This window comes from Chelonoidis abingdonii, chromosome 4 (assembly GCF_003597395.2).
Source record: "Chelonoidis abingdonii isolate Lonesome George chromosome 4, CheloAbing_2.0, whole genome shotgun sequence".
Classification (NCBI taxonomy): Eukaryota; Metazoa; Chordata; order Testudines; family Testudinidae; genus Chelonoidis; species Chelonoidis abingdonii.
Genome location: NC_133772.1, coordinates 80,233,474 through 80,260,662, shown reverse-complemented (window position 1 = coordinate 80,260,662; position 27,189 = coordinate 80,233,474). Strand labels below are relative to the sequence as shown.

The 27,189-nt window shown below is 46.3% G+C and overlaps 2 protein-coding genes across 3 annotated transcripts in view; both read right to left on the bottom strand.

Moving 5' to 3' along the window:
• FAM180B (family with sequence similarity 180 member B) overlaps positions 1-27,189 on the bottom strand; it is a 404,198-nt gene that overhangs the window by 214,338 nt on the left and 162,671 nt on the right. The gene's annotated exons all lie outside the window — the stretch shown is intronic.
• On the bottom strand, positions 941-25,496 carry SLC39A13 (solute carrier family 39 member 13). 2 transcript variants are annotated; one of them, XM_032793436.2, is made up of 10 exons: positions 25,317-25,496; positions 17,926-18,228; positions 17,206-17,319; positions 15,519-15,640; positions 13,251-13,403; positions 8,133-8,222; positions 7,284-7,334; positions 6,884-7,016; positions 6,673-6,772; positions 941-1,221 (listed from the first exon to the last, which is right to left on the bottom strand). In XM_032793436.2, the coding sequence occupies exons 2-10, from the start codon at positions 18,194-18,196 to the stop codon at positions 1,191-1,193; spliced, it is 1,065 nt and encodes a 354-aa protein (XP_032649327.1). In that variant the 5' UTR covers positions 18,197-18,228; positions 25,317-25,496; the 3' UTR covers positions 941-1,190. The 2 variants fall into 2 exon arrangements, with proteins under 2 accessions (XP_032649327.1, XP_032649326.1); XM_032793435.2 differs by lacking the exon at positions 941-1,221 and adding an exon at positions 2,297-5,610 and having other exon boundaries at positions 25,317-25,494.

Below are 27,189 nucleotides of genomic sequence, written 5' to 3'. Positions count from 1 at the left end.
AAGGTGGCTCTGCACAGCACAGCACTGCCCCCATGGCCACAATTCTGGGAGCTTCCCCCCATCCCCCGGGCAAGTAGGGCCACTCAGAACACAGGGGCTTTAGGGGCTGCAGCGCCCTGGGCTAAGGGGGCCTCAGGGCCCTGACCTGCAGCTCTAACGCCCCTTTCGGAATGCAGCCCTGCAAGGACAGGCCAGAGGACTCAGGAGGAACAGGGGCAGCCGTGCAGCCAGTGGCTAGAGAGAAACGGCGCTTTCCCCTTCAAAGCCGGCTGGAGAGAAGCAGAGCTTTTAAAGGGTGGCCCTACCTGCTGGGGGGCGGGGCAGCTTCCCCGCCCGCTTGCTCCCTCCCAGAAAGTCCTAAGCACCGCCAAACAGGCGGGGGAAGTGCTGGGAGGGAAGGGGGCAGAGAAGAGGAACTTGTGCAGTGCTCCCTTGTAAAGTCAAATGACATTATAGGGGAGCACTGCACAACTTTAAATGAATATGTTCCCTAATGGAGCAGCAATGTAACTTCGAAACAACGTTAAGTGGGAGGACGTTAAGTGAGGAGTTACTGTACACTAGAGCCAGAGCTAAGAAAACAAGCACGAGAAAACCCCTAACGGGAAAAGCAATGGCCAGCTGACTAAAGTGGATGTAGAGGTAGATCTGACTTGCTGTTTTGCAGGCTGCAAGGAAGTGAGGCTGTGCAGCATCCACACACCCAACACAGCCTAATCTGGAATGTTCTAAGTCTCAAAGAAAAGATGGGTGTTCCCTTCGCCAACAGTCAAAACTTCCCAGGTTACACACTTCTGGGGAGCACACAGGGCACCCCAATGGTGAAAAGCTGCACTGAGAATACTCAAAGTTAAGAAATAAAGCATCATGATTTTTTAAGTCAACAAAATATGGACAGCTGCAGTTGCAGACATTCATTTATGAATGTCTACCTACCTTAACGTGGAACAAGGCCTAAATAGCAGAAAAAGGCCTTTGATTGTATGCAGTGAGAAGTCGGCTAAAACTGAGTCCAGTTATTAAATACAGCTTCTCCAGAGGGACAAAATCTCTTCTGATCCTGGCTGTTTCATGGGACTTATTCCTCCAGCTGCAGCTTTATCACTGTTCAAAGCCAGTTGTTCAGACTTTGTCTCTGCAAACCTGCATCCAGGAGAAACTCAGCAGTTTGCTAGGCCTGACAGAGAAGTTTAACCCTTTTCTGGGCAATCCTTGAGTTGCCTGAATTAAAAAAATGGTCTTTATGAATCTTCAGGCTAGAAATCAGCTCTCAGGAACGAAGTGTGTACCAGACATTGTCTTGCCTGTGCTAAATCTGGACAATATAAGTGCATGCTCTCAGCCAGAATACAAAATCTAAGTGTCTATCCACACCATAAACCCCACCATACTGGGCAGCCTGCTTCTTCTGTCACTGCCCCCATATCATGGCTCCAGCAGGTACAGTAGACAAGACCTAACTGTTTTGGTGAATTTTGCTGAAGCCTGTTTAAATCATGTTTTAAGATGGTTCTCTAAGGGCTGTGTTGTTCATGTGGGACCACACTCTTGTTAGTACCTTAGAGTCACAAGATGTAAAGAGGAATTACAGGACTAACATTCTTCTGCAAGTTTTTGCACCTGCCTGGTCAGAAGCCATAATCACATCAAGAATTAAAAATGAATTGGAAATGTTGCATTTGATTTAATCTGCAGTTCTCTCTATCTCCAGAAAATCAGTGTTTCCTAAACCAGTCAATTTAAAGACTCATTCTCTCAGTCTTACTACCTATATCCAACATCAATTCCTGTTTCCTCCCCATACCCTCTTCCAGCACCTTATGAATTTTAAACAACCTGATCGACCTGCTGTCATGGGAAACTCCTGAATTAGCATGGATGTGGTTTGACCATAGCTGGCTTGGTGTATGTTGTCTCTGCTCCCTCTCCCGAGCAGCAGCTATATGACAGCTCACAGCCCAGAAAATCATAGAAAGCTGAGAAGTGACCTGAGTTTCCATCTCTGGGCTGTGAGCTGTCATATAGCTGCTGCTCGGGAGAGGGAGCAGAGACAACATACACCAAGCCAGCTATGGTCAAACCACATCCATGCTAATCCAGGAGTTTCCCATGACAGCAGGCAGATCAGGTTGTTTAAAATTCATAAGGTGCTTTCAGTAGCAAAAGCTTTAGGAGTAGATCATGGAATAGGGCCTATGCGGAGCCAGGCATAGCTTGCTAACTGCAGGGGTATTGCTCTGTGGTCCACTGGCAGTGGAAGAGAGGAGGAGTTTCTTTACCAAGAAAAACAAACCCACACTCAGTACCATTTATTTCATCTCTATTGTCTCCATGCAGATCAGATCAATACAGATGAATGGGAAAATGCACAATAGCTGAAAAAATAGAGCTAGAAAATAGGATTTTTTCTGCATTTCCAAAAGTGACAAATGTAGTGGTGTGGCTAACAGCCTCCCTCCCACAGGCCCTTGTTTCAGCATGCAGTGGAGCAGCTAACCATTGTTCTTTAAGGCCTTGTGCTGCCCCTGTGGGTGCAGCTTCCCAAGAACTGCAGACTCAGTCCAGGCTTGGGCTGCCAGTCAAAAGAAACAGCTCCGCGGTTAATGTTTCAGTGTTACCCACTGCATATTCCTGAACGCTGAGCACAATCCCTGCTGTGGTTTACATTCTTGGCCAAACCCAGCACCGATGCAATAGCACCAAGGCCCAGGCACTAAGCCCTGTAATGCACTGGGCCCTTAACTTAAAGAGTGCCAACCGGATTTTCAGCTAAAACTCTTGGGAAGTGCTGGATGTACATACATTTGCTTCCTCCCAGCTCCCACACCAGAGGTTTTTAAAGCTCCAATACCCAGGTAAACTAGCCACACAGTGGTGAAAATGGTATCTTGGGGCCTCTCTGAGTACTTAAGTGCTAGTGGTCATCTCTGAGGCCTGAAAAGAAGAGGATGAATGCTTGATTGGTGCTCACAGCAGCTGGATGATATAGCCAGCAGCTGTCATGGGAAGGCAACTTTCCAGAGTCAAACAGAGCATTGTACTGAAACAGCCTCCCCCATGGCTCCAGCAGATCTAGCTGGTAATGTAGGGACAGGTGTAAGAAAAGCTGCAGGGATTTCAACCACTGGCCCATCTGCAGAGAATGTTGCAAGCAGAAGTTCTCAGGCTCTCTCAGGGCCGGTGTAACCATTTCGGCGACCTAGGCAGTTGCCTAGGGTACTGGCATTTGCGGGGGGGGCACCATTTTCTTCTGCAGCAACCACGTTGGCCAGATCTTTGGCTGCCCTGGTCGCCGCTGGCATTTAGGCAGAGGGAGCTGGGCAGGGGAGCGTGGGGAGGACTGCCTGCAGCAAGTAAGGTCGGGGGGGGGGGGGTGGAACACAAGGGAATTCTCTGCCCCACCTCACCCCTGCCCTGCCTCCTCCCCAAGCACGCTGTGGCCACTTCACTTCTCCCGCCTCCCAGGCTTGCAGCGCCTAAGCTGATTGGCACCACAAACCTGGGAGGCGGGAGAAGTGAAACAGTCACGGCATGCTCGGGGTGCTCGTGCTCAGAGCAGGGGTGAGCTGGGGTGGGAGGGTGCCTCAGGGCCGAGGATGGGGAGCTGCCACAAGTGGGGTGCCTCAGGGCAGGGGGGCACCTCAAGGTGGAGGGTGGGAGCTGCCATGGGGGGGCGCCTCAGGGACAGGAGAGGGCGCAAGGTGGAAGTTTCGCCAAGGGCACGAAACATCCTTGCACCGGCCCTGGGCTTTCTTTAGAAAGTGGCAGGGAGGCTACCATATGGAAATAGTCAATATTTTCAAAGCTCTAAAGGAAATGAGGGCAACCTGTTCTGGGCAGTGCTTCTGGCTTGTTACTGCCTAAGCCAACCTTGCCACTCACTGGAGCCCTAAATGACCTGGACAGTATCAGGAGCCAGCCCTTTTCAAAAACGCCCTGGCTACACAAGAAAGCTGTATTTGTTTAACAAAAGCAATTTAGAGACAGACTTAAATTGATGCAACCCCTGGTTAATGGCAGAGCTCATTTGTATCTTATGTGATGTGTGATGGCACAGGAAGGATTCAGAACACCCTGTTGTGGACCCTTATTTTGTGCCTCACATAAGGAGGTTGCATTAATTTAACTACATTGGTTCTAAACAGATTTAATTAAAATCAGGACAACTTTCTCCTATAGGTAAGGCCTAAGCAAGTGTGCATATATTTAGTGACTTCTGACATTCCAGAGGAGGTGGGATTGTCATAGTTGGTAATCCCCATCAGTAAAAACCAGGAATTTTTAGATTTAGTTTTACTAGTCGGTTAAACTGGCATCAAATGGGATCCCAGACACCACATGACTTCAACTCAAGGGCACAGTCATGGTTACACTCAGATTCCTTCTCCCAGCTTTACAACCACAGTGATTTCAGACTCACTTTTCATCCTTCTCACTCGCAGGTTCCCCTTTCCAGCGTTTCTCAACCTTTTTGATACCAGGGACTGGCTTGCTGCCTTCCTAAACTGTGTCGGAGATCTCAGGGACCAGCAGCGGTCCATGGACCGAAACACTGCCTCTATCCATCTCTTCCATACGCACATGATGTTTTCTTCTCTGCTTTGCCCTTTCTCTATGTATAGTCAGTGTTTTCTCTCTCCTCCCCACATTCCTCCTCTGGTGGAGGCTGGAGTCCAGGCCCTGCTCACTTTCCACTCGCTGATGAGAGGCCTTAGGAGGGGGGCAGTGACTGAGCAGGTTTCCCCCAGATACAGATGAGCTGATGATCTGGGATGATAGGAAACATTTGCTGACCATTTCTCAAATATGCAACTAGGCTATGTTGAACAGGGGAGGGGATAGGTGCTCTAAACAGAAGAGTTAAGGTTAAAGGCAGAAGCTTTCAGGATAAGCTATATAACCTCCTATCCCAACCTGCCACAAGTATTAGGCCTGATTTTAAAGCTAAGGCAGAAGAACTCAGAGAGGCAGACTGTCCAGGCTGACACCATCCCATTTTTCTACTGATAAATGAAGGCTGAGTGGGAAGAGGCCTTACCTCTATGCACCTATGTGGTTTTGATAGTACCTTTGCTCCTGCTAGGTAGGCTGCATTGGGGAATGCTGGTGGTTTTCTGCTGGTTTGGGGAAACTGTTTTCTCTCTAAGCCTGGAGTAACAGGTAAATCCTTCTTTGCCAGATACAGGGATCTTGTCTATTCACTGAGCAGCTTAAGGTGTGCACTTCCAACACTTGTTCTTACTCCAGGGTGAGACAGTATGTTCTCGGTTCATTTCTGCTCCTTAAAAGCTTTCAGTCCGTAAAACACCAACATTGGAAGCCCTAGTTTGTGGGATTTTAACAGAGCAGGGATAGAAGAGCCAGGGAATAGAGTCCAGCATCCCCAATGATTCCCTATTTTTTACAACTGCCTCTCACACTAGCAGCTGGACCCACAAGCGCACACACAGGAAGTTACATTAGTGTTCCTTATTGCTTTGTAACAGCTCAAAGTCCATGCAGCTCTGAGAGGCAGCATGAGGTCTGAGCAGAGGTCATTCTGTAGTGAGTGAGAGCAGCACCATGACTGTAATGCCTGTGCACAGGAGAAGGATCTGCTGCAGGGAGTTCCTAAGGAAGAAACAAGAGAGAGTCAGAATGGGCCAGGAACCAGTCCCAATCTGCAGAAGTACAGGGGCTCAGGAGTCCAGTCTCTTATGCACTCTGCCCCTCTAGACTGGTCATGGAACTGGGCTGTTGTCTGAGTGAAGACATGCACATGGGCAAGGCAGCCACCTCCAGGAGTAGGAAAGATATTCACAACACTTCCATGTGTGTGGCAGAGACATGTCTGAGAAACCACTCTAATAGGAGACAAGGCTGGATACTGGAAGTGGTAAGGATGTAGTGATCATTCTGTGGAAGACTGGTACTATTGATGACAGTAATGAACAGAGAGCTGGGGTTTGTCACTGACTGGCAGCAGCAAAAAGGACTATATTTCGTGAAAACAAATGTTGGGAAATTAATAAATCTAGGGAACAGAGTGCAATGGGAAGAATTAAAAATCCATCATAATGGAAAGTGACTGAGAAATCTTAAGTCACAATAACTTGCTATTCCTCAAAGAGAATGGTCCCTAGTTCCCTGCAGTGGCAAACTCTCAAAGATCAGAAGGTTAAAAAATAATTGGAAGTGACATTGGCTTTGATGGGAGCTGAATGCATTCATGTCAACAGATGAATTCAGTCAGTATTCAGTATCAAATTGGCACTGATTGCTTGTTTTATATCCCCACAATGTCAATTCAGCAAAGCACTGAATTAGGGATGGTGAAGGAGTAGATACCCTGAGGACAGTGTTAGGTCAGGCGCTTGGCTAGAGAACAGCCTAGACTGAATCGCTTCTATCTAACACGCTCAGGAGCCAGCACGTTATATTAGAGATAGGCTGTGATAAACCTTTCAGTCAGCGTGCCCTGTATTAACTAGCAGCCAGAAGCTGAGTACCTGGCACAGCACAGCAGACTCTGCTAGATACCATCTCACCTCTCGTGGGGTTTGGGGAGAAAGTGCTTACCTGCTCCCAGGAACAGAGCGGTAGCATCCAGGAGGCTTTACCACCATGTTCCCTCTCACCATCACATCAGAAATGCTATACCAGCATACTAGTAACCACAATGGAGCCACTTACCAGGGATTCTTCTCCTCTAGGAGGTCAGGCACAACGTTTACCAAGGCGATGTATAGGAACCCCCCGGAGGTGAATGGGAGAATCCAAGCTACAGTTTCCCCTGCACGTGCAGTGAAAATCACCATTAGTAATGAGAAGGGATATAGGAGAACAGACAGAAAGTAGGCACACAAGCAGACACATTCCTCAATGCAGACCCAATAAGCCTTACCTGTACCTTTAGGTGACTGAGAACAGATTGCAAAGCAGGTTCCTAGAATTCCACCCAGAGCTGTGGAAAGCTGCATCTTGGCTGCACTCCAGCGGTCAAACCCAGCCCGGAGCAGGATGGCAAAGTCTCCTACCTATGGGAAAGCAGAATCAGTGGTTACTGATCCTAACTCTCCTGAACACAGAGACCAGCATTAACAAAAGTGACCGCTCGACTAGGAACATGGTGCGTGAACACCAGCACTCAGCACGGAGGAGATCCTCCAGGGAAAGGAAAGAATGATTCAGAGGAGAGGTAACCCCCACCAGCCCTCTTCCCACAGACAGAGGGCTGCTGTCCTGGTTCAGACCAGGTCCTATTTTCCCAGCTCCCCTGGCAGCAGGTTGCAGACCCTTCTCACCTCATGTGGGATTTCGTGCAGTAGGATTGCCATGGTGGTTAGAAGCCCAACCTGCAGAAGATAAGAAAAGTCTATTAGGAAATGGTCTCAAAGCTCAGTGGTGCTGAGAGTACAGCCCCCCACCCCTAAAGTGAATGGACTCTGGCTACCCTGTGTAAAGTGCTCAGTATAGAGACTCCTTTTGGGGCACCTGGCATTGGCCACTGTCAGTAGACAGGATACTGGGCTAGATGGAGCTTTGGTTTGACCCAGTACAGCCATTCTTATGTTCCTATATGAGATAACTACCTGGCTCATGCATGCCTAATGCATGGGCCAAGGGTCTCCAAGATCTGAAACATTAGAGCAGGGGTCGGCAACCTTTCAGAAATGGTGTGCCGAGTCTTCATTTAGTCACCCTAATTTAAGGTTTCGCATGTCAGTAATACATTTTAACATTTTTAGAAGGTCTCTTCAAAACTCTATAATATACAACTAAACTATTGTTGTATGTAAAGTAAATAAGGTTTTTAAAACGTTTAAGAAGCTTCATTTAACATTGAATTAAAATGCAGAACCCCTCGGACTGGTAGCCAGGACCCAGGCAGTATGACTGCTACTGAAAATCAGCTCACGTGCCGCCTTTGGCATGCGTGCCATAGGTTGCCTACCCCTGCATTAGAGCCAGAAAGGCTGTGTCCCGAGCAGGGCTGCTCCCAGCTGTTTTCTCCAGTACAGCACTGTCTTGGCAGCTACCCCTTGGGGAAGGGATCCCCAAGTAATTTACTTGGCAGGCAGGCACACACTACAGCTGAGAGAAGAGTTCTCCCAGATCTCTAGTTTGGCAGGTGGGTGCAGCACAAACCTTACCTTTCTGCTAACCAGGAAGCTGGCTGCCACCGCCAGGCCATGTGTGAAGTTATCAATGGTATTGGCCAACAGGTTAAGGTATCCACTGATCTGCAGAGGGAAGTCAGAAGCATTCATGAATGAGGGAATCTGATGAGGTTCAGGGTAGAGGGAAGCATCAGGTAGAGCCACCAGGCAAGTTACCCACTCTAAGGCTACGTCTGCACTACAGGATAAATTCGAATTAGCTTAAACTGATTTTATAAAACAGATATTATAAAGTCAATTGTGCGCGTCCACACTAGGCACATTAATTCGGTGGTGTGCGTACATGGTCCGAGGCTAGCATCGATTTCTGGAGCAGTGCACTGTGGGTAGCTACTGTAAAATAATGAGGCCAATAATGTCGATTTCCGTCCACACTAACACTATTCCAATATAGTAATATCGATTTTAGCATTACTCCTCTCGTTTTGTAGGAGTACAGAAATTGATTTAAAGAGCCCTTTAAATCGATATAAAGAGCAGTGTAGTGTGGACGGGTCCAGCGTTAAATCAATTTAACGCTGTTAAAATCGGTTTAACAGCGTAGTGTAGACCAGGCCTAAGAGCAGGTGAATCATGGTGGGGCAGGGTTGGTCAGCTGCTTCATACAGGACACTGTATTGCCACGTTCAGCTCTAGTCCAGACAGGGGGAGCCTTAGGAATGAGAACTCCATCTGAGTGGGAAAGGGGAAGAGAGGTACAAGCATACAAAGAGCTCTAAAGATAGAGAGAGGAGAAAGAGGCTTACTAGAGAAAGGGAACAGAAGGAAGGAAGTCTAGAGGAATAAATCCAATTATAAAGCAACAACATATTTCATATGGTGTCCACAAATTTGCATAAGCAACTGGGTTCTAATATAAATAGAATCTGTTTTCTAGTCAATTGCATAGTTTAATATACAACTTGTCAAATGTCTCCTATGCAAGACATGGGAGGTACAATGCAGCAGAGCTAATGCTGCTGGTAGAAGCTGAAATTTACTTTTTGTGGCTTAAAAACTTTAAATATTGCAGTAAATGCAAAAAACAAGAAGAATTTTGCAGATTTTTTTTCTTAAAGAACAGGAAACAAATCAAAGAAAAGTGCTAACAGCCCCTAAGAAGTCAATTTCAATTCTGATGGACCTACTTTAAGGTTGGCTGCTGCCTGTTGACATATTCTGATAAACACTTCTAACTACAACTACAAGCAAGTACCCACCTGCTGCCCCCACACTGGCTTGTCTCCATCCCTTTTTTAGAGTTTTCTATAGCGCCCACCACTATAGTATTTAAGTTCTGCACAAATTAATTCAATTTACATAGCAATGTCTCTAGTGGACTTCATGGAGTCTTCTGCGCTTTTGTGGTTCTAAGAAACTGCTTAAGGCATCTCGTTCTGGCTAGGGGGAAATCATCATCACAGGAAAGACATGCGCTAAGGTGATCAGGCTTTAGATTAGCCTAAATCTTTTGGAAGCTCATTCCACAGCTGTACCCGCCTCACTGAGCACTATCTCTTGCTCTCATGTACTTTGAGAATCTACCTCATCCTTAAGTAAATTGTTCCAATGGTTAATTACCCTCATTAAAAATTATGCCTTATTTCTAATCCTAAATTGTCTAGTTTTAGTTTCCAAGCATTGGATTGTGTTATGCCTCATTTGGCTAGATTAAAGAGCCATCCACTTCATCATGTAGGTACTGGCAGACCATGATCAAGTAATCTATTAACCTTCTCTGAGATTAAACGTCTTTAGTCTCTCACTATAAGACATATTTTTCAGATCTCATATCATTCCTGTAGCTCTTTTATGAACGCTTTCCAATTTTTCAGCCTTTTTAAAGTCTGGGCACCAGAACTGGACACAGTATTCCAGTAATGGTCTCACTAATGCTATTTACCAAGGTAATATCACCTCCCTATTCCTACTAGGGGGTCTCCTGTTTATACATCCAAGGATGGTGTTCACCCTCTTAGCAGCACCACAACAGGAGCTAATTTTTAATTGATTATCTACCGTGGCCCTTACATACTTCTCAGAGTCACTGCTTTCCATGATACAGTCCCCCATCTGTTAAGTGTGACCCCTCACTCTTTGTTCCTTGATGTACAACCTTGCATTTGGCAGTTCAAATACGCCCACCTTATTTAGCCTTGCAGGTTGATCTGTATAACTAAACTATCCTCATCATTATTTACCGCTTATTTACTGAATTTGTGTCATCTGCAAATTTTTACCAGCAATGATTTTATGTTTCTTTCAGATAACTGATACAGATATTAAATAACGAGCTGAGAATAGATCCCTGATGGACTGTACCCCATTGGATGATGATTCCCCATTTACAATTATGTTTTATGATCAATCAGTTAAACTGTTTTTAGTCCATTTAATATGGGCTACATTAATTTTGTATATTGCTAATTTTATCAGAATGCCATTTGGGACTAGTCAACTGCCTTACAGAAGAACACTATGTTGACACAGTTACGTTTATCAACAAAACCTGTGATATAATCAAAGACCACCTATTTTCCATAAAACCAAGTTGGCTGGCACTAACTATGCGACCATCTTTTTACATTTTTACTGATTATGTCTCACATCAGCCTTTCTATGATTTTGCCTGGGATTGATGCCAAGCTAATCAGCCTGTAGATTCCTGGGTCCTCCCATTTCCTTTAAAATACTGGCACATTCTCATACAATTTTTCTTCCCCTTTATACACACTGAATGTAGTATCTTCCAATCTGTGCACTACTCTATGTGCACGCACCAGAGCATGTGAAAATCACGCACATGAAAAGTACATAGTAAACTAGATTTACACAGCATCCTACATATTAAAGGATAACAGAGAGTAGCAAAATAATTTAAGAAATAGACAAAAGCAGAGATTTAAAATAAAAGGAAACAGAATTAAAAGAGGAAAGGGCTGAGTTTATAAGAAGCTTTTAACTGAGTGTAATCAAGTTGCGCACTAGCCAGCCCATGTAACCACATCTTATGGTTACCCTCTCACTTCCTTCTCTAAAGTTTGTCAAATATATTTGTTCCCTGTTGCCTTAAAAATTAAACTGTAAGCTCTCTGAGGCAGGTATGCTCTTTTACTGTTTGTACAGTATCAAGCACAATGGGGTCCTGATCCTCGATTGGAGTCTATAGATGTGTCTGTAACACAAATAATAAAATAGTGAAAATTTTCTTTCATATATAAACCATCAAAAGTCAGTCACTAAGCTAAGTTAGCTGCATAGTTAATTGTCTCAGTCCCCAAACTGCTAAATTATTACAATTACAGATATTAGAGAAAAAAGAAAATCAGCACATAAAGCCTATGTCAATAAAGAAACTAAAAATAACATAGGTATGAAAAAATGAAAATAATGAGGGGATAATCAAAATACTCCAGGCTCTCAGACTATTATTTCAGACAATCTGATGAGTTCACTGAAGATAGCACTGGAGTAACATATGCATAAGGAGCAGAGTTATCATTGTGAAGACACAGGAACTGGCTTTTCCTGACTTTGAGAGCTTCCCTTTCCAACCCTGATATAGTTGTGTATGGAATTTTTAGAAAGAGTTGTCCAATCTGCTCCAGGCACTCTGATGTTTCAGACATGCTTAAATTAAACAATTCACTCTTAAACTTTCAACATTTTTCTGTGAATGGCTCTGTCCACAATCCACCAGACCAGGTTTTCAGGCACCCTCAATGCAGAATTGCTGAATTTCAAACCTCTCCCTTCTCAACACATAATGACAATTCCACCTGGGAGCAAGTGTAGGACACTGCACTCCCTCCTTCTGCACTCTGGGTTCAGCTTGCTGATCATTTACAGTAACTCCTCATCCTAGGGTGACCAGACAGCAGGTGTGCAAAATCGGGACAGGGGGTAAGAGGGTAATAGGAGCCTATATAAGAAAAAACCCAAAAATTGGGACTGTCCCTATAAAATCAGGACATAGAATATCAAGGTTGAAAGGGACCTCAGGAGGTCATCTAGTCCAATCCCCTGCTCAAAGCAGGACCAATCCCCAGTTAGATTTTTAGCCAAGTTTCCTAAATGGACCCCTCAAGGATTGAACTCACAACCTTGGGTTTAGCAGGCCAATGCTCAAACCACTGAGCTATCCCTCCCCCTACCCTAAGTCATCTCGGTTAACGTTGTTTCGTTGCTGATCAACATTTAAAGTTGTGCAGTGCTCTATTATAACATCGTTTGGCAGCCGGCTGCTTTGTCCACTGCTTGCAGAAAGAACACCCCATTGAAGCTAGCTGGTGGGGGCTTGGAATCAGGGTGGACTGGGAGCCCCCCATCAGTTCCCTGCTACCCTAAGTTCCCTGTGCGGCAGCCACCCAGCAGGCTATCAACTGCCGGCAGTTCAGCTGTCCCTCCCACCACTGTCATGTACTGCTCCTGCCCTCTGCCTTGGAGCTGCTCCAGGGAACCTCCTGCTTGCTTGTCAGGGAGGGGTGGGGGGGGGAGAAGAGGGGAGCTAATGTCTTCTCCATGGGGGTGGGGGGATGACAGGACAGGGCTCAGGACAGAGGGAGCTTCCTGGGAGTAGCTGCTGTCTCGACTTGCTGATCTACTTAACAAGGCAGTTTACTTAGAGGGGATCAGGTACTTAAAGGTGAAATGCACATCTCTCTCTCTCTCACGCAGGGTGTGTGTGTCTGTCTCAGTCTGCCATGCTGTCTCCCCTCCATCCATTCATGCTGCCTTGTAGAGTGTGAGGCTACATTAACAAGTGTTAACTCTTGAGGGCTCAGCCAAAAGCTAGTTCATCATTTAGCAGTAAAGCATTCCCTGAGAAATATCCCACTCTTTGACTTCACGACCTCAACCAAGCTTCACAATCATCATTGCTGTGTACAGTATTAAATTGTTTGTTTAAAACTTATGCTGTGTGTATATACGTACATGTGTATGTGTGGATAGATAGAGAGTCTTTTGTTTGATGAAAAAAATTTCCCTGGAACCTAACCCCCCCCATTTACATTAATTCTTATGGGGAAATTGGATTCGCTTAACATCATTTCGCTTAAAGTCGCAATTTTCAGGAATGTAATTACAACGTTAAGCGAGGAGTTACTGTACCTTGATTCTTCGGTCTGGTGGGCAAGACGAGAGAGAGGAGCCATTACACTGAGCGATGTCTGTCTCTGCTCTTTGGACTGTGCCTGCTACTTTCTGCAGGGAAAAGCTGTTTCCATTTGGAATCCCTCCGGAAGGTGCTTTGGAATTATTGCCCTGAATCAGAGAGAAACAACTGTTACCACTCTCTGACCTCCAACAGAAAGTGTGCTAAAAGAGGGGCCTAGAAAGTCTCCCTCAATCCTTCCCTCCCTAAAGCCCAAACACAATGCCCTTTGGCCTCAAATCTAGTAACCAGAGCCTGCAGAAATGGAACAGATTTCTGGGTAGCTTTATTCAAGTTTTTGAAATGAGATTCATATATTTAAGTAGCTGAGCTAAAAATTGACCTGCACTTGTTGAAGCAAGACAGAAATCTGAAAGACATTATTTTAATGTCAAGTTTCTCTGCTGGGCTAGAAACACTCTAAACCCAATACAAATTCTTCAGGAGCAGTGAAGTTTGCTAAAGTACACTGGACCAGGGATCAAAAAAGTAACATTTGGTCCTCAGTGTAAAGAATATAATGGGACTCTACAACAAGGTTGTATATCATGGAATAGGGGACATCAAACCTCACAGTATCACACAATAGGGAGAAGGTTAGGAGACAGGGCTGGGATAGGTGTATCAGCTCCACACACTCACTCAGGTTTACAGGTCACATTTAGCTGTTCTTTGCAAACTCTCTTCAGTGTGTGGTCTCATTTTCTTTCACCTAGAGGAATGGGACCAACAAGAGCCCAGCACAGTTCAGATGCCACCCAGAAAGTCTGTAGATTCCCAAGGGCTGGCCACTTTATGCTCCATGTGCATAGTTCTGGAGCTGACCTCTCATCCCTTTGTGAGTGACCATTTATCCTTTGTTGCTAGGTGACTCCTGCCTCATTCACTATATCACATAAAGTGGCCAATCACAAGACCCTTCCATTGTGACCAGCCAATCCCATGGACCAAGGGCTCAGAGTGGTGGTGAGGATAATTCTCACTATCCCAGGGAAATAGCAGGGAACTTCTTCTTCTAACCATGGTGGATTTAAATCAATGACCAAGAGGAAAGCCTCAGTTTAAATAATCTATTTTAATCAACATTTCCATTTGTACTTCACTTATTTTCTAAAGAAAAGTGCATTTTCATTGGTTGACATAACCATTAAAACATGGTGATTTACAACTAAATAGAGCCGTTAACACTAGATTTTTTTTTTGCTAGCTAGGAGGGTATATCATAACTACACACATTTATTTAAGCAACAACATAATATTTTCAGATTCTTATTCATTGTACATAATTAGTATACTAGAAAATGGTGAATGTATTGCTTATTTACTATTGTTGTGCTATATTTATAAAGCTTGACCTCAAAAGATACATTTCCCCCGATCCTTATAGAAAAAAAAGCAGCTTTTAACTCAAAAGTTTTTGATATAGACTCTTTGATTCAGCATATTTATTTTTTATTTAAAATATTTTAAAGAGACTATAAATTTAAGCCTTAACATATCATTCAGATTTCTTTTTAAACAGGTTTTTAAAAAGAATAAATAAATAAATATAATTTAAACAACAAAACAAATCCGATTTAATTTAAAAAATCCAAAACCCAGCGACAAGAAATGCCAGCCAAACCCACAGGGCAAGAGCTTGGCTTGGAGATGAAAGGTCTCCTTTCCCAGGTCCACAAGAATGGAGCAAGTGCCCAGTCACATGGCTCTGTCCAGCACTGCTAGCCTCCCAAACCACGCTCTGAGTTAAATCACAGCTCCCAGGTTCCCTTGAGGAGCCTATCAGGAGGGGAGGGTAATAATGTGGCAGAGTACTATTGGAGAAGCCCTTAATCAGTTCCTGCCTCTCCAGCCCTAATCAGGGAGAATGGATTGGGGCTGGGTGAACCACCCTATGTTTGCCTGGTAACTGACCACACCTGCCAGCCTCATTAGCACGAGCTATAAGGCTGGAAGGAAATGAGAGAAAAGGGAGGGTAGAGACGGAGATCAGGTTCAGAGGGAGTCTCTTGCTAGCCAGGCCTGTGGTAGGCCAAGCAGCTGTAAAGCCTGTATATAGTGGGAAACTGCTTACAGATAAAGAACACGGGTGTTGCACCAGACTGAAGTGTCCCTGATTCACAGAGGAGAGAAACCAAGGGGCCAAATTTAGAGGGACACAGTGTGTACCCCGTTACAATGCATTATTGTATGGCAACTCCTTTCCCCCTTCATCACCCACTCACCACACTAGGCCATTCTTGCTTCTCACTCTCTAGGAACATCTTCTCCAATGCCAGGAAGGTCAGGAAGCCAATGATCACCCAGAGGCCAAGAACCTTCTGCTGCTGCAAGCTCTGCCCACCTCCTAGAAAGCAAAAAAGATCTGTTTGCATTGTTGGGGTGCCTGAATGGTAAGCCTCACCCCCAGTACAATGTAGCTTGTGACTGAGGGACTTGAGACAAGAATATAAGGCAGGAAGCATTTCCTTTAGTCCTATTAAAAGCACAGAACAGACACCCTGCAGAAAACCCCATTTGCTTCATCTACTTATCTTTGCTCCAATCTAGGGCAAGTGGGAAATTAGGCTGCACATCCCCAATACTCCAGCAACGGAGTCTAGCCTGTCTCCTGGGTACTCTCAGAAGCCTTCTAAGCATCTCTTCCATAAATTACTGTGCAAAGGTGAGCAAGGCAAAAATCTCTTACCAGAGACTACAAAGAAGCTTGTACCAGCACAAATCCTGCATCTGAGCATGTGTGAGCAGCAAGTACAGACACGAAGGTTGTGCTTTGGGAAGCTGAGCCAAATATCTATCTTCCCCATCAAACCACACCTGGGCAAGTTATTAGCCCAAGGCTACAACATGTTCCTTTCAATGAGGGCTGAGATTATCAGATCCTCATCTGTTTGGCGTGACTGCAGGGGCAAAGACTGTGCTCCAGCAAGAGGACAGGCAAAAGCATTAGAAATGTGACACGGACAGGACATGCAAACTTGGAAGCTTAAGACAAGAAAAAAAGACTAACAAGAGAAGTGAATAAGCTGCAGCAGAGAAGGTGCAGCCACTGGAGGCCGAAGGCACTGGACTCTGCTGACCCTGCCTGTGCAGTGAAGATGGAAAGGAGCAGAGGAGAAGCAGAACTTTGAAGAGGGATTCTGAATTTCCACTACTTAGGTCCACATAACAAATTATGGGAAATCCAGGCTGTTCCTCTATCTCCTACATTCTCAGGAAGGAAAGGATTCCACAATTCCTTAGGCAGAGATCAGTGGGAATCCAGCCGTTGGTGGGAGATGCTGGGAAAGAAATCTGGCCCTGGCCCCTGCAGTACTGTTCCCAGAAGAGTCAGGAAGAATCTCTCTTCTTACTGAGCAGCTACTATCTATAGGGTTCAGCAGCACTCAGCTTCTCATGACACTAGTTTGCCCAAGAGCAAACATAACTTATTACTTGTCTCCATGGGCCCTTTAGAAAACAGCTACAGGAAGGGGCTATGCTAGTTCTTTCCCAGGTTTTATCCCAGGGCAGACCAGGGCCATCTCAGCCCTGGTGCTCAGTTTGCTGGCTGAGCTGGGACTCTGCCAGCTGCACCTTTCTTTCGTCCCCACCCAAGAACTCTAGGGACTGTCAATTTCCACCACTTCTCCTCAGGCACAGCCCGAGAGGTCAGCAGATTTGGGCTTTGTTGTACCAAGGCAGGGGATGGAGGGGGAGTGATTCACAGAGTCAGGGACCCCTTGATTCACAGAGACTCCAGGAGCAGTACCAGGAGAAAGGCAAGGGCCCCCTAGAGCCCACCAGGCACCTACCTAGAGAGATATGGAACATTAAAAAAAGCAGCATGGTGCAGATTCACAAGAAAACATAGCAGCCAGTGCTGGAGGCTGGCTCTGGCGCTCAGGGCATTAGTACAGTGCCAGGTATTACCTGCAGTGGCGCTGCAGGTGTAGGCCCAAGCCTCAGGGAGGAGGTGGAGAAATACGTTCCCCAGAAGCCCACCAATTGCAAAACTCAACAGCTGCTTCAAACGATTCGATCCCACTGAAAAACAAACAAACGGCAATCACCACCCAGGCGTGGAGCCCAGACCCCTCCTGACAAGTTGTGTGAGACACACAAATCAGGAGCCATTGCAGCCTGAATTACCAGGGAATGTGAGGAGGGAAAGCAATCGTGCGTGAGACAGACCTCAGGGCATTGCACTGCCCTGAGCGAGCTGTGGGTGGCACTGTGCCTCAGAACCTTGTGCCCCGGCAGTGAGGCTTAGAGCATGAACTGTACATTCAAGGGGCATAGGTGAGGGGAGTCTGTACTCAAGGGAAATGGAGGAGCATGTGAGCATCCCCCCCACCAGGATCCAAGTTAGAGAATGCTCTTCGTATGAGCTCTACAGCTGAAGTCGCAGAACCCCACACTCAGCTGGGCAACTACCTGCCCCATTTTTAGGAATGGCACAAGTCACCCATCTTATAACAGATGTGAGTTGTGTCTGCATTTCAGTATGCAGCATTTCTAGGGCACCAGGAAGAACCCAGCTCCTGTGTTAGACATGAGAAAATTGCCCCATTCAGTCAGTGCCGGGGGGGGGTGGGGTGGAGATGGGGGGGACATTGGCATCAGGAACAATAAGCCAGAGAGCAGATTTACCTTCTGATTGCAGAGCAGCTCCTGTCTCAAGGGGAACTACCAGCAGGGGGAAGACTCCACTCAGCCCCACCATAACTGAGCCAATCAGAGAAAAGATCCAAGCATCCCGTCGCTCCCCACTGAACAGGGTTCCCCAGGAGTTGGCCTCTTTCTCACATAGAGGACTGGAACCAGTGGTGGCCTTGTCCACTTGGAGCTCCTGGGCTTCACAGGGGATGCTGAGCAGAAACAAGGCAAGCATCCCATGTAGCAGAAACCTTTGCCCTCTCATCGCTGAGCAGTTTCAGCCTGGCTGGCCAATCTCTGAAAGGAAGGAGGAAAAGCTGAGTTCTGAGAGAAAATGCAAGACCCACAGCTCATCCCTCAGAGTCCTTGTCCCCTTCCGGAGAAAATCATGGCCTCTCAAACTCATATATCCTCTGTCCTTCAATTCCCTTCCTGGATAACTTGGTCCCCACATATATTCCCCTTTGCATAGGGAACCCGTATTTTCCTCTTCTTCCTGTTTCCTCTTAGTTTCAGTTCCTGGATTTGAGCAGATGATGAGGGCAGGAACATCTTCTATCATTTGACATCTGAAAATGCCTGTTTGGTCCCTCAGTCTCCCCTTGCCATGGGAAGGAGTCCAGCCTCCTGCACCTTCCCTCAGCACTTGGTTTCTCCAGAGTCTTTGCTGCTCAAACTGTGCCCTTAGACAAAGTTTCCTCCCTGTGGGATACAGTGTCCCAGGTGGGCTCCAGCAAGGCCCTGGTATAATGCAGCTATAAAGATAAAAAGAGTAATGAGATGATTTTAGGGAGACGATGAAGCAGAAGCTCTGTCTATACTTGGGGGCAGGGCAAATGCAAATCCACCATTGAGACATGCTAGAAGATTAGTGGGATAAACAGCACTGAAGCAGTGTGCCTACTTTAGGGGTCTGCACATCAATGTACTGTAGGCAAGTTTTTCTGGCCTAGGCAAGTTTTTCTGGCCTAGGCAAGCTCTCAGACCCCTCAGTTGAAGCATTTTTCTTAAAACCATCTTTAAAAGGGGAGTAATTTTAATATATCTGGGCCTCAGCAGCTATAATGGAAGGGACCAAGAGCCTTCATGTCCTGCTGGATCAAAGTCCTGCTCCAAGCACAAACTGCCTGCCAGTTGGATGAAAACTTCTCTGATCATAGCTGATCTCCAGATAGCAAACCTCTTGAGAACCGTATTAATTTTCAGGGAGAAGTTCTCCTTCCAACTGTCTCAAAAATACTCTCCCTGTTCTCCCTTACAAGGAGTGTCACTCGGAATCAGATTAGAGATTGTTCACTTGTTACAGGCATAAATGCCAGTGCTTTGCCATGTGATGGGTAGAATTCCAGTCACGGCCCTCAGCAATCACAATGAGGAGATTTATGCAACACAACTATCTCCAGCAGAATCAAAGAATTATAAACAACACATCTAAAATCCACAAGCTCCGCTTAGTGTCCTGACGACAAACCGTCAAGTCTTCAGTCATCCCAGCAATCAGACACTGGCTAATGCTTGGGGTAAGTGTTAATGACAGAACCACAGGGAGAGGAAGCTGTGTCAGAAGTGGTCCCCACCCCAGTTGTGTAGATGAAAACCTCTTGTTATCAATGGAATGCATCTGGGACACTTCCATGGCATCTGGCTTCCTTCACACAGTCTAGGTCTCTCTCAGCTACAGCCCTGCACTGGGACCTGCACAGCTACTGTAAAACCAAGGGACCCAGAGAACCCTCCCAAAAAGAGGAGAGTTCTGAAAGCTTTAGCCATCTAGTATCTGACTAAGCATCCTCCCATTGCATGAGTGCATAGTGAGCTGAAGGTTTCACACACATTAAGGGCAGAAATAGCTAGAGGTTAGGGGAAAGTATAGAGCACAATCTTCTCTCTACTAAACCAACTGCAAGGGAGTCTGCATTTACAGTATTTCCTGTTATAAACCGCCAGAGAGTTCAGCACCTTTCCCAGTCTGATTCTGTGCTAATGGAAACTGGTGCCCTTAGTGGCAGAGTGAGAGCTTGGAAAATGACTGACAATAGCTTCCTATACCAAGAGAGTAGCCATGCTGGGCACATCCCAAGCAGCAGAGCTCTGGGCTGACCCCAGTACTAAACAGAAGGGCCCAAGCTTAGGCAAGGAACAACCCTAACAAAACAGCTGCTTTCATCAGAGTTTGTGTTGTCCCCACTTCTGCTGTACAGTTGTTACCTTGGGGGTATGCACTGTCACAATTTGAACCACAGAGAAGATCAGGCTGGAAGACAAGCTGACACCACAGCTCATGTCACACGGGAAGGTCCTCCCACCTGCCCATCCTCCAAAACTGGGTTGGAACCACCTAAATGAGGGTCCCGCATCTGCCCAAGACCAAATGGCAAATAAATTGGACACCTGAAGCTCCGTTTAGTCTAAACAACAAAAATCCTTTTTAGAGACAGGAGTATGAGGGGCAAAAAGCAAATCCCAAAAGCTCACAGCATGGAGCACAACTGACTGCAGATCTCTTAGCAGGATTTGCTCTAGCAAGAAGTTTAGGGAGATGACTGACTAGGGAGACTAGAATTGTTTCTCCAGAAAAGAGGTTACAGTTCCTTAAGGGACAGCAGAAGCAGAACCAGATTCTCTTACTTCCACTCATGTCAATTAACTGTCTGAGACTTCAGGTTTGTTCTTATTCATAAAACCAGAGCAGGAAGTTACACATCCTCCCAGGTGAGTCAGAAGAGGCCCACGTGGCTTCTTACCTGTGGCTGTTAAGAATTTATGACAAAGCAGTGAGGGACTGCACACATAACAATTCACGCATATCTACCTCCATACTCAGAAAGATGCTTAGAGCAATCCCAGCATTTTTATACTGTTTATAGTGCCTCAAGTCCCACTACTTTGCAGCTTGCTACTCATAGCTCCATAGTCTCCTGGATTCTGTATCCCACTGCTATAGACTTCTCAGCAGGCAGGATGCTTTTCACTGCCTGTGAAGTCTGTAAATGCACATTACCTATAGGGAAAGCCAGATTAAATAGTCACCTCAAATACACCGCTAAAAGCAACGAAGTGCGCAGCCAGGACCCACACTGCCTCAGGCCCAAAGAACTCAGGGGAATGGAGGAAAATCTATCATGGTGTCATTAAAGTCACAGGTTCATATCACATTCCTGGTTTTGCAATTTCCCCCTATTGTAGGCACTCAGCTACCACAGCAATGGGAGCCAGATAAACAACTAGAGAGACAGAGAGTATCTCAGATGCTCCACTATAGTGAGGCAGGATTTTAAAAGCACTAGGTGTTCTAGGATTTAAAGCAGACCTGACACTGTGGAAGTGGATGATGGAATCAATATACGCAACAGACACAAATGGTCAGGCCTTATTTAAACACTTAATTTGAAAAACAGTAGCTCCAATAGCACAGCACCTCATCATACTGGGGTCAGAATCACCTTAAAGGAGAAAGTGCCCCTTACACAATCACAAGTACCCACTCTCTGTGGCACCAGCATGTTCTGTGGAGGTCTCCTATCCAAGTACTGAAGAGGATTAGCTCTGCTTAGCCCTTTCAATCACAGCTGTAGAGCATATGACTGAAATAGCTAAAAGTATTCCCAGCACCGGAGTAACGGAGGCCACAACAGAAAGTGGAATATGAAAAGAGGGAGGGAAATTTTGCCACTCACTCACTCCTGGTGGCAGTGGTATGTTGAATTCAAGGCTTGAAAATGAATCACATTTCCCCTCCCAGTGTGCAAGCCTAGAGTCTAGCCTCCTCCCCGGGCACTTACACAGCAAGCAGGCTCTGCAGCAGTCTCTATGAAAATGCAAACAGAATTGGAAATGCAGATTCACACCAAGATAAAAATCTATTGCAAGTCAGAAAAAGGAAGGAGAGATAAAACCAAATATTTACACAAGATGCTCCTGGAACTGCCAAGTCCCCTGCTGAAGCTGAAGGAGACTTCTAGTTCTTTCTGCAAGCTGTTTTCTGCCAATGCACCTGGAAAGTTCATCCCAGCCCTCCAAACAACTCACAAGTGCTCTGTGCGTGGCAGTGAGTTCACTCCGCTCCTGCCTCCTCCCCCTCACAGCCAGTAGCTCTGCTCTTTCAGACAACAGGGCTTTAGCGGCTTTTTGGCACAAGCCCACGTTCCATCATGATGACACTTTAAACGTGCTTGGAAAAAATTTTTATAGTTATTTTCCCTGGAAGCCATGGAGCCACAGTGGAACACTACGCAGAACAGAAAAGTTATTTCACTAAAGAGGAAATGGAAACAGCAGCTAGCAAATTCTCCCAAAGCCTCATTCCATCAGCCCTACAGTAACCTCCGGATTCCTACTGAAAACCCCAATACTTCTGACAAGGATTACAAGGCTCGCCAACTTCCAGTTAATTGCCCCAGCATTCTGTCTCTCTCAGGGAGTTTACCTCTCAACCACATGCCATTTCTGAGAAGCCCAAACCACTTCATAGTATTCTCCCTTTCCCTAGGATCTCTCACATAAGAATATCTTGCTTTATTTAGAACCCCATCTCCCCATGTGGAATACATCTCTTTCTGCAAAGCATACATACATGTGAACACCACAATACCCACAACTAAAAGCTGCATACATACAGCTAAGAAGAGTGGCAGGATTAGGAACACAAGAACAACAACATAGAAAGGTCCAAGGTCCAGCAAATTCAGGATCTCATCTCTAACTGCAACCAATTCTGAAATCTTGAGAGGAAAATGTGAGGTGGGGATATTTCTTCCTGACCTCACCCAGGCCAGCAATAAGCCTCATCCCCCAAAAAACAGGAAAATGTGTTCCCAGACCAACTTGGCAATCAACCTTACCCCTCAGAGATAGGTGTGATTTCTTCCTGACTCAACCCAGCAATCAGCCTCAGGCCCTGAAGCAGGAGTATTTTAGACCCTTCATAACATTTACCTTAGAGCATAAACAGGCATCATCATGAGCTTGCCACTAGATTTTCTCCACCAGCTAACATATATTTAAAAAAAAATACAACTAGATTTTGAACACATTAGCTAATATACACCTTTACCCCGATATAACGTGACCTGATATAACACAAATTCAAATATAATGTGGTAAAGCAGTGCTCCGGGGAGGGGGGCTGTGTGCTCCAGCAGATCAAAGCAAGTTCGATACCATGTTATAGGTGAAACCATGTTATAAGATTTTTTTGACTCCCAAGGACAGCATTATATCAGGGTAGAGGTGTATTAAGAATGTAAGGCCCTAGATGGCATTCTTGAAGATACAGTTTTTATCTAAAAGGAAGAGACATCTATAGCAGTGGTTCCCAAACTGGGGTTTGTGAATGTTACAGGGTGTTCTTGGGAAAAAATTCCCTAATGGCGGATACAGCTGTCCATAGGGACCCCGGGCAGCACAGGGCCAGCAGCCTGGAGCCTTGGGGACTTCCAAGAGCTAAGCAGATCAAAGCAAGCATATCTATCACACTGAGGAGATTTAAACTTCAAGACTCCTTATACGAAATAGAAAGGGAGGTGGATATTTTTTTGCTGTTTTTAAAGTTAAATAGGCTGCTAATGTTGTTTTTAAATTATTATGAAGAACAAGTTTAAGCTTTGTTGTAACATGCATTGTTAGCCTGGACTGCTCAAGACTTAAATGCTTGTGTAGGAGGAACTCTTTGAGTTGGCTTCTTAAATACCTTCATGCTGTTTCACATCTGATACTCCTTGATGAAACATAGGCACTAGAGGCACCAGTACAGGGGGGGCGACAAGAGTCACATGCCTCCCCCATGTCAGTGCGCCCCCCCCACACACACACAGGTCCCTCTCCTTTTTTTCCGGCAACCCCTGCAGGCCTGCCCCCACTTCTCTGGCGGTGCCCCACCCCAGGCCTGGGGTGCATAGGGGCTTTACCCCTGCACCCCTTTTTTCTACTAGCACCTCTGATAGGAGCTTTGTCTTATAACAGGCTTAATCAAAAGTGATACAAGCTACAAAAGTGAGATCTTGGAAGAGTGTTGCCGTTTTCATAATTAATAAATAAGCATGTCTTAAAAACAAATGTTGTATTTCCAAGATCACTGCTTTTATAATTTATGCTGAGGTAAGGGAGAAAATCCCTGGGAACATTCATTTTTAGGAAGGAATTCACAAGACTTGACATTTTTGTGAAAGCGGTTCGCAAGTTGTTAATGTTTGGGAACCACTGATCTATAGCAATCTTACCATGAATGACTGAATCTGTCAGCACTGAACTTCATCTAAGTAATGCACATCAGAAGGGATAATTGATCAACTCATACAATTTACTAGTTATAAATTAACTGTAACCTCTCAGGGAAAAGAGCTGTGTTGTCACTATAGGCAATGCAATGAAGTTCTCTAGATCACTGCACAACAGCAGTGAAAAAAGTAAACAAATTGATAATATGGTATTGAAAATCCTGCAATTGTTATCATTCTATTATTAAAGGCGACAAAGGTTGTCACACCTATAGAGTGGAAGGTGTCACATAACTTCATCTAAGACCTGTTTTCAGTTGCTAATAACTTTGCCAGACTTAAGCCATTCGAGCTGATTTATAGATCAGTGGTATACATCTTCTGGAATACTGTTTCACTCTCATCACCCTGTCTCCAAAGGGATATAGCAGAAATAGACATGGAAGATGAAAATTATTAGAGACAAAGACAGTTATTACTGTAAAAAGGAGATGAATAAAAAAGATTCTTGAAAGAGCCATATAAAGTATAGAATGGTGCAGTGAAGCAAGAACAGGTATTGCTTTGCTGTTCATTTCTCCTGTAACACGGGAACAAGATAACAGCCAATGAAATCCAAGGGCAGAAAATTTAAAGCTGGAAAAAAGAAAAACATTTTTACACAACACCCAATTAACCAGTGAAACTCGCTGCCACCAGACACCCGAGGCCAAGCGCTGGGCAGAGTGTAAAAGAGGGTTTAACATTACTGCAGCCCGGGGGGCACCTCCGCAGGCCCCTGGACAGGCGCGCAGCGCCAGGGACACCAGCCCTCGGGGCTGGGCACAAGTCAGGCTTAGAAGCTGCTTCTGCAGCAGGCTCCCGATGCTGCCGCTCAGGGGCTCCGGACACCAGACCAGCGGCCCGGGGCAGGTCCCGCGACCCTGTGGCACCGAGTCCCGCCAATGCCGGGGGGGCGGGGGGACCGCGCTGCACTGATGGTCCCTGCCCGGAATCTCGGTCTCTCGCCTCCCCTAGGACCATCACTATTGCCGGCTGGGCCCGGCCGCAGGGACCCGCCTCCCCTGGGTGCGGGCGCTGGGCACCGCCGCCGGCCCGGCCGGGGCTCCAGGCGGGGCGCCCTGGGAAGCGCCGCGTCCCGCTCGCTCCCCACCCCGGGCACCCAGTTACCGTGCAGCGGCGCGCTCCGGGCTGTCCCTGCCATCCAGCTGCGGCTCCGCCCGGGACTCCCCGGCTGGCCTCTCAGCCCCGCCTCCCAGCACCAGCCACGTCGGCCCCATCCCCTCGGAACCAGAGTCACCGTCCCCGCCCGGACAGAGCCACGCGCGCACTTCCGGCCTCCCAGCAAGGAGGGGCGCTGGGACAACGGACACTTCCTGTCCCATCGCCACTGGGGGACAGCAGAGGCAGCGCACTTCCTTCCCGCTGCCCCCCCCCGTTGGGAGACAGGAACTCATAACGGAGCTTCCGGTCGCACGTTCTGGGGCAGATTGCGCCCTCGCAGAGCTATTTCGGTAGGGCAAAAACTCGCGCAGGCGCAGAATGTTCGTACACAACCGAGGCTACACTGCTGGGAACTGAAAAGACTCACAACAAGCCCCCGCCGTCCCATTGGGGCCTTATGAGCAGCACCCCCATACCTGGTCCCTGCAGGGGAAGCTGCCCTTGTCCCCTCTGTTTGTTTGGCTTAGAGCTGCTGCTGCACTCGGAGACTTTCAGAGCCCCAAGGGGCTGGAACCAGCCAGCGCAGGTGGAGGTGGTCTGCGTTCTCTGCCCTGGGGCTGACCCTGCTCCACCTGCCTCCTACCCCACTCACAAGTCTCTGCCTGTCATGGTACAATTCCCCACCTTGAACCTTAGCATCCAAAAGATGGGGTACCAGCATGAATTCCTCTAAGCTAATTACCAGCTTAGAACCTGTAGCGCTGCCACCAACCAGGAATTCCAGTGCCTGGTACACTCTGGTCTCCCAAACCTTGCCCAGGGAACCCAAGACCGCGCCTCTGGATCTTAACAGGGAAAGTAACTTTCCCCACATTGCTCTCGCAGACTCCCTTCCTGGTTCACCCTGGACAGTCACTGTGATCAAACTCCTTGAATTACAAACAGAGAGGCACAATTCTTCTCTCCCTCCTTCTCTTTCCCCCTCCCAACTCTTCCTGAGAGAGAAAGTACATCCTGGCCACAGAGAGAAATTAGCCTCTCCTCTCCCCCTTCCTCCTCTCTTCCACAAGCTTCGGTGATCAGACCCAATCCCTCTGGGGTCTCACCTAGAATAAAAAAACAATCATGGTTCTTTAAACAAGAACATTTAATTAAAGAAGAAACAGTAAAATTATATTGTAATTTAAAATTGGTTAGTACAGGGTTTTTAGCTTATAGGTCACTGGAATACCCTCCTAGCCTAAGTATTATACAAATATATTGACAATTAAATCACAATTTGAACATACATTGACCTTTTCAGCCATAATCCAATTAAACTCCTTCCGCCAAATGCACATATTGCAATAAAAAAACAACATAAGCCTAACTCGCATCTACTAGTATCTACTATTGGAACTTTATAAAGAACCTGTTATAGGGAATGAGAAACCTATGTTGCAGTGATGCCCAGAGTGAACATACCACCAAAACCTAACACACGCACAGCGAAACGTCCCTCCTCCAGATTTGAAATATCCGTATCTCTGATTGGTCCTCTGGTCAGCTGACAGCCAGCCTTAACGAACTTGTTAACCCTTTACATTCAAAGACTATAACAGTACTTCTGTGCTAGGAACTTTTCTTACTGTGTATGACATGCCACTGCATTGCAAATGTTCACTCACCAGGGCTGCCAGTTGCTCTATCACTCATATAATAATCACAAATATAGAATATCAGGGTTGAAGGGACTCTTGGAGGTCATCTAGTCCACCCTCCTGCTCAAAGCAGGAACAATTCCCATACCTAAATCATCGCTAGCCGGGCGTTGTCCGAGGCCTGACCTTAAACTTTCCTAAGGAAGGGATTCACCACCTCCTTAGGTAAGCCATTTCCA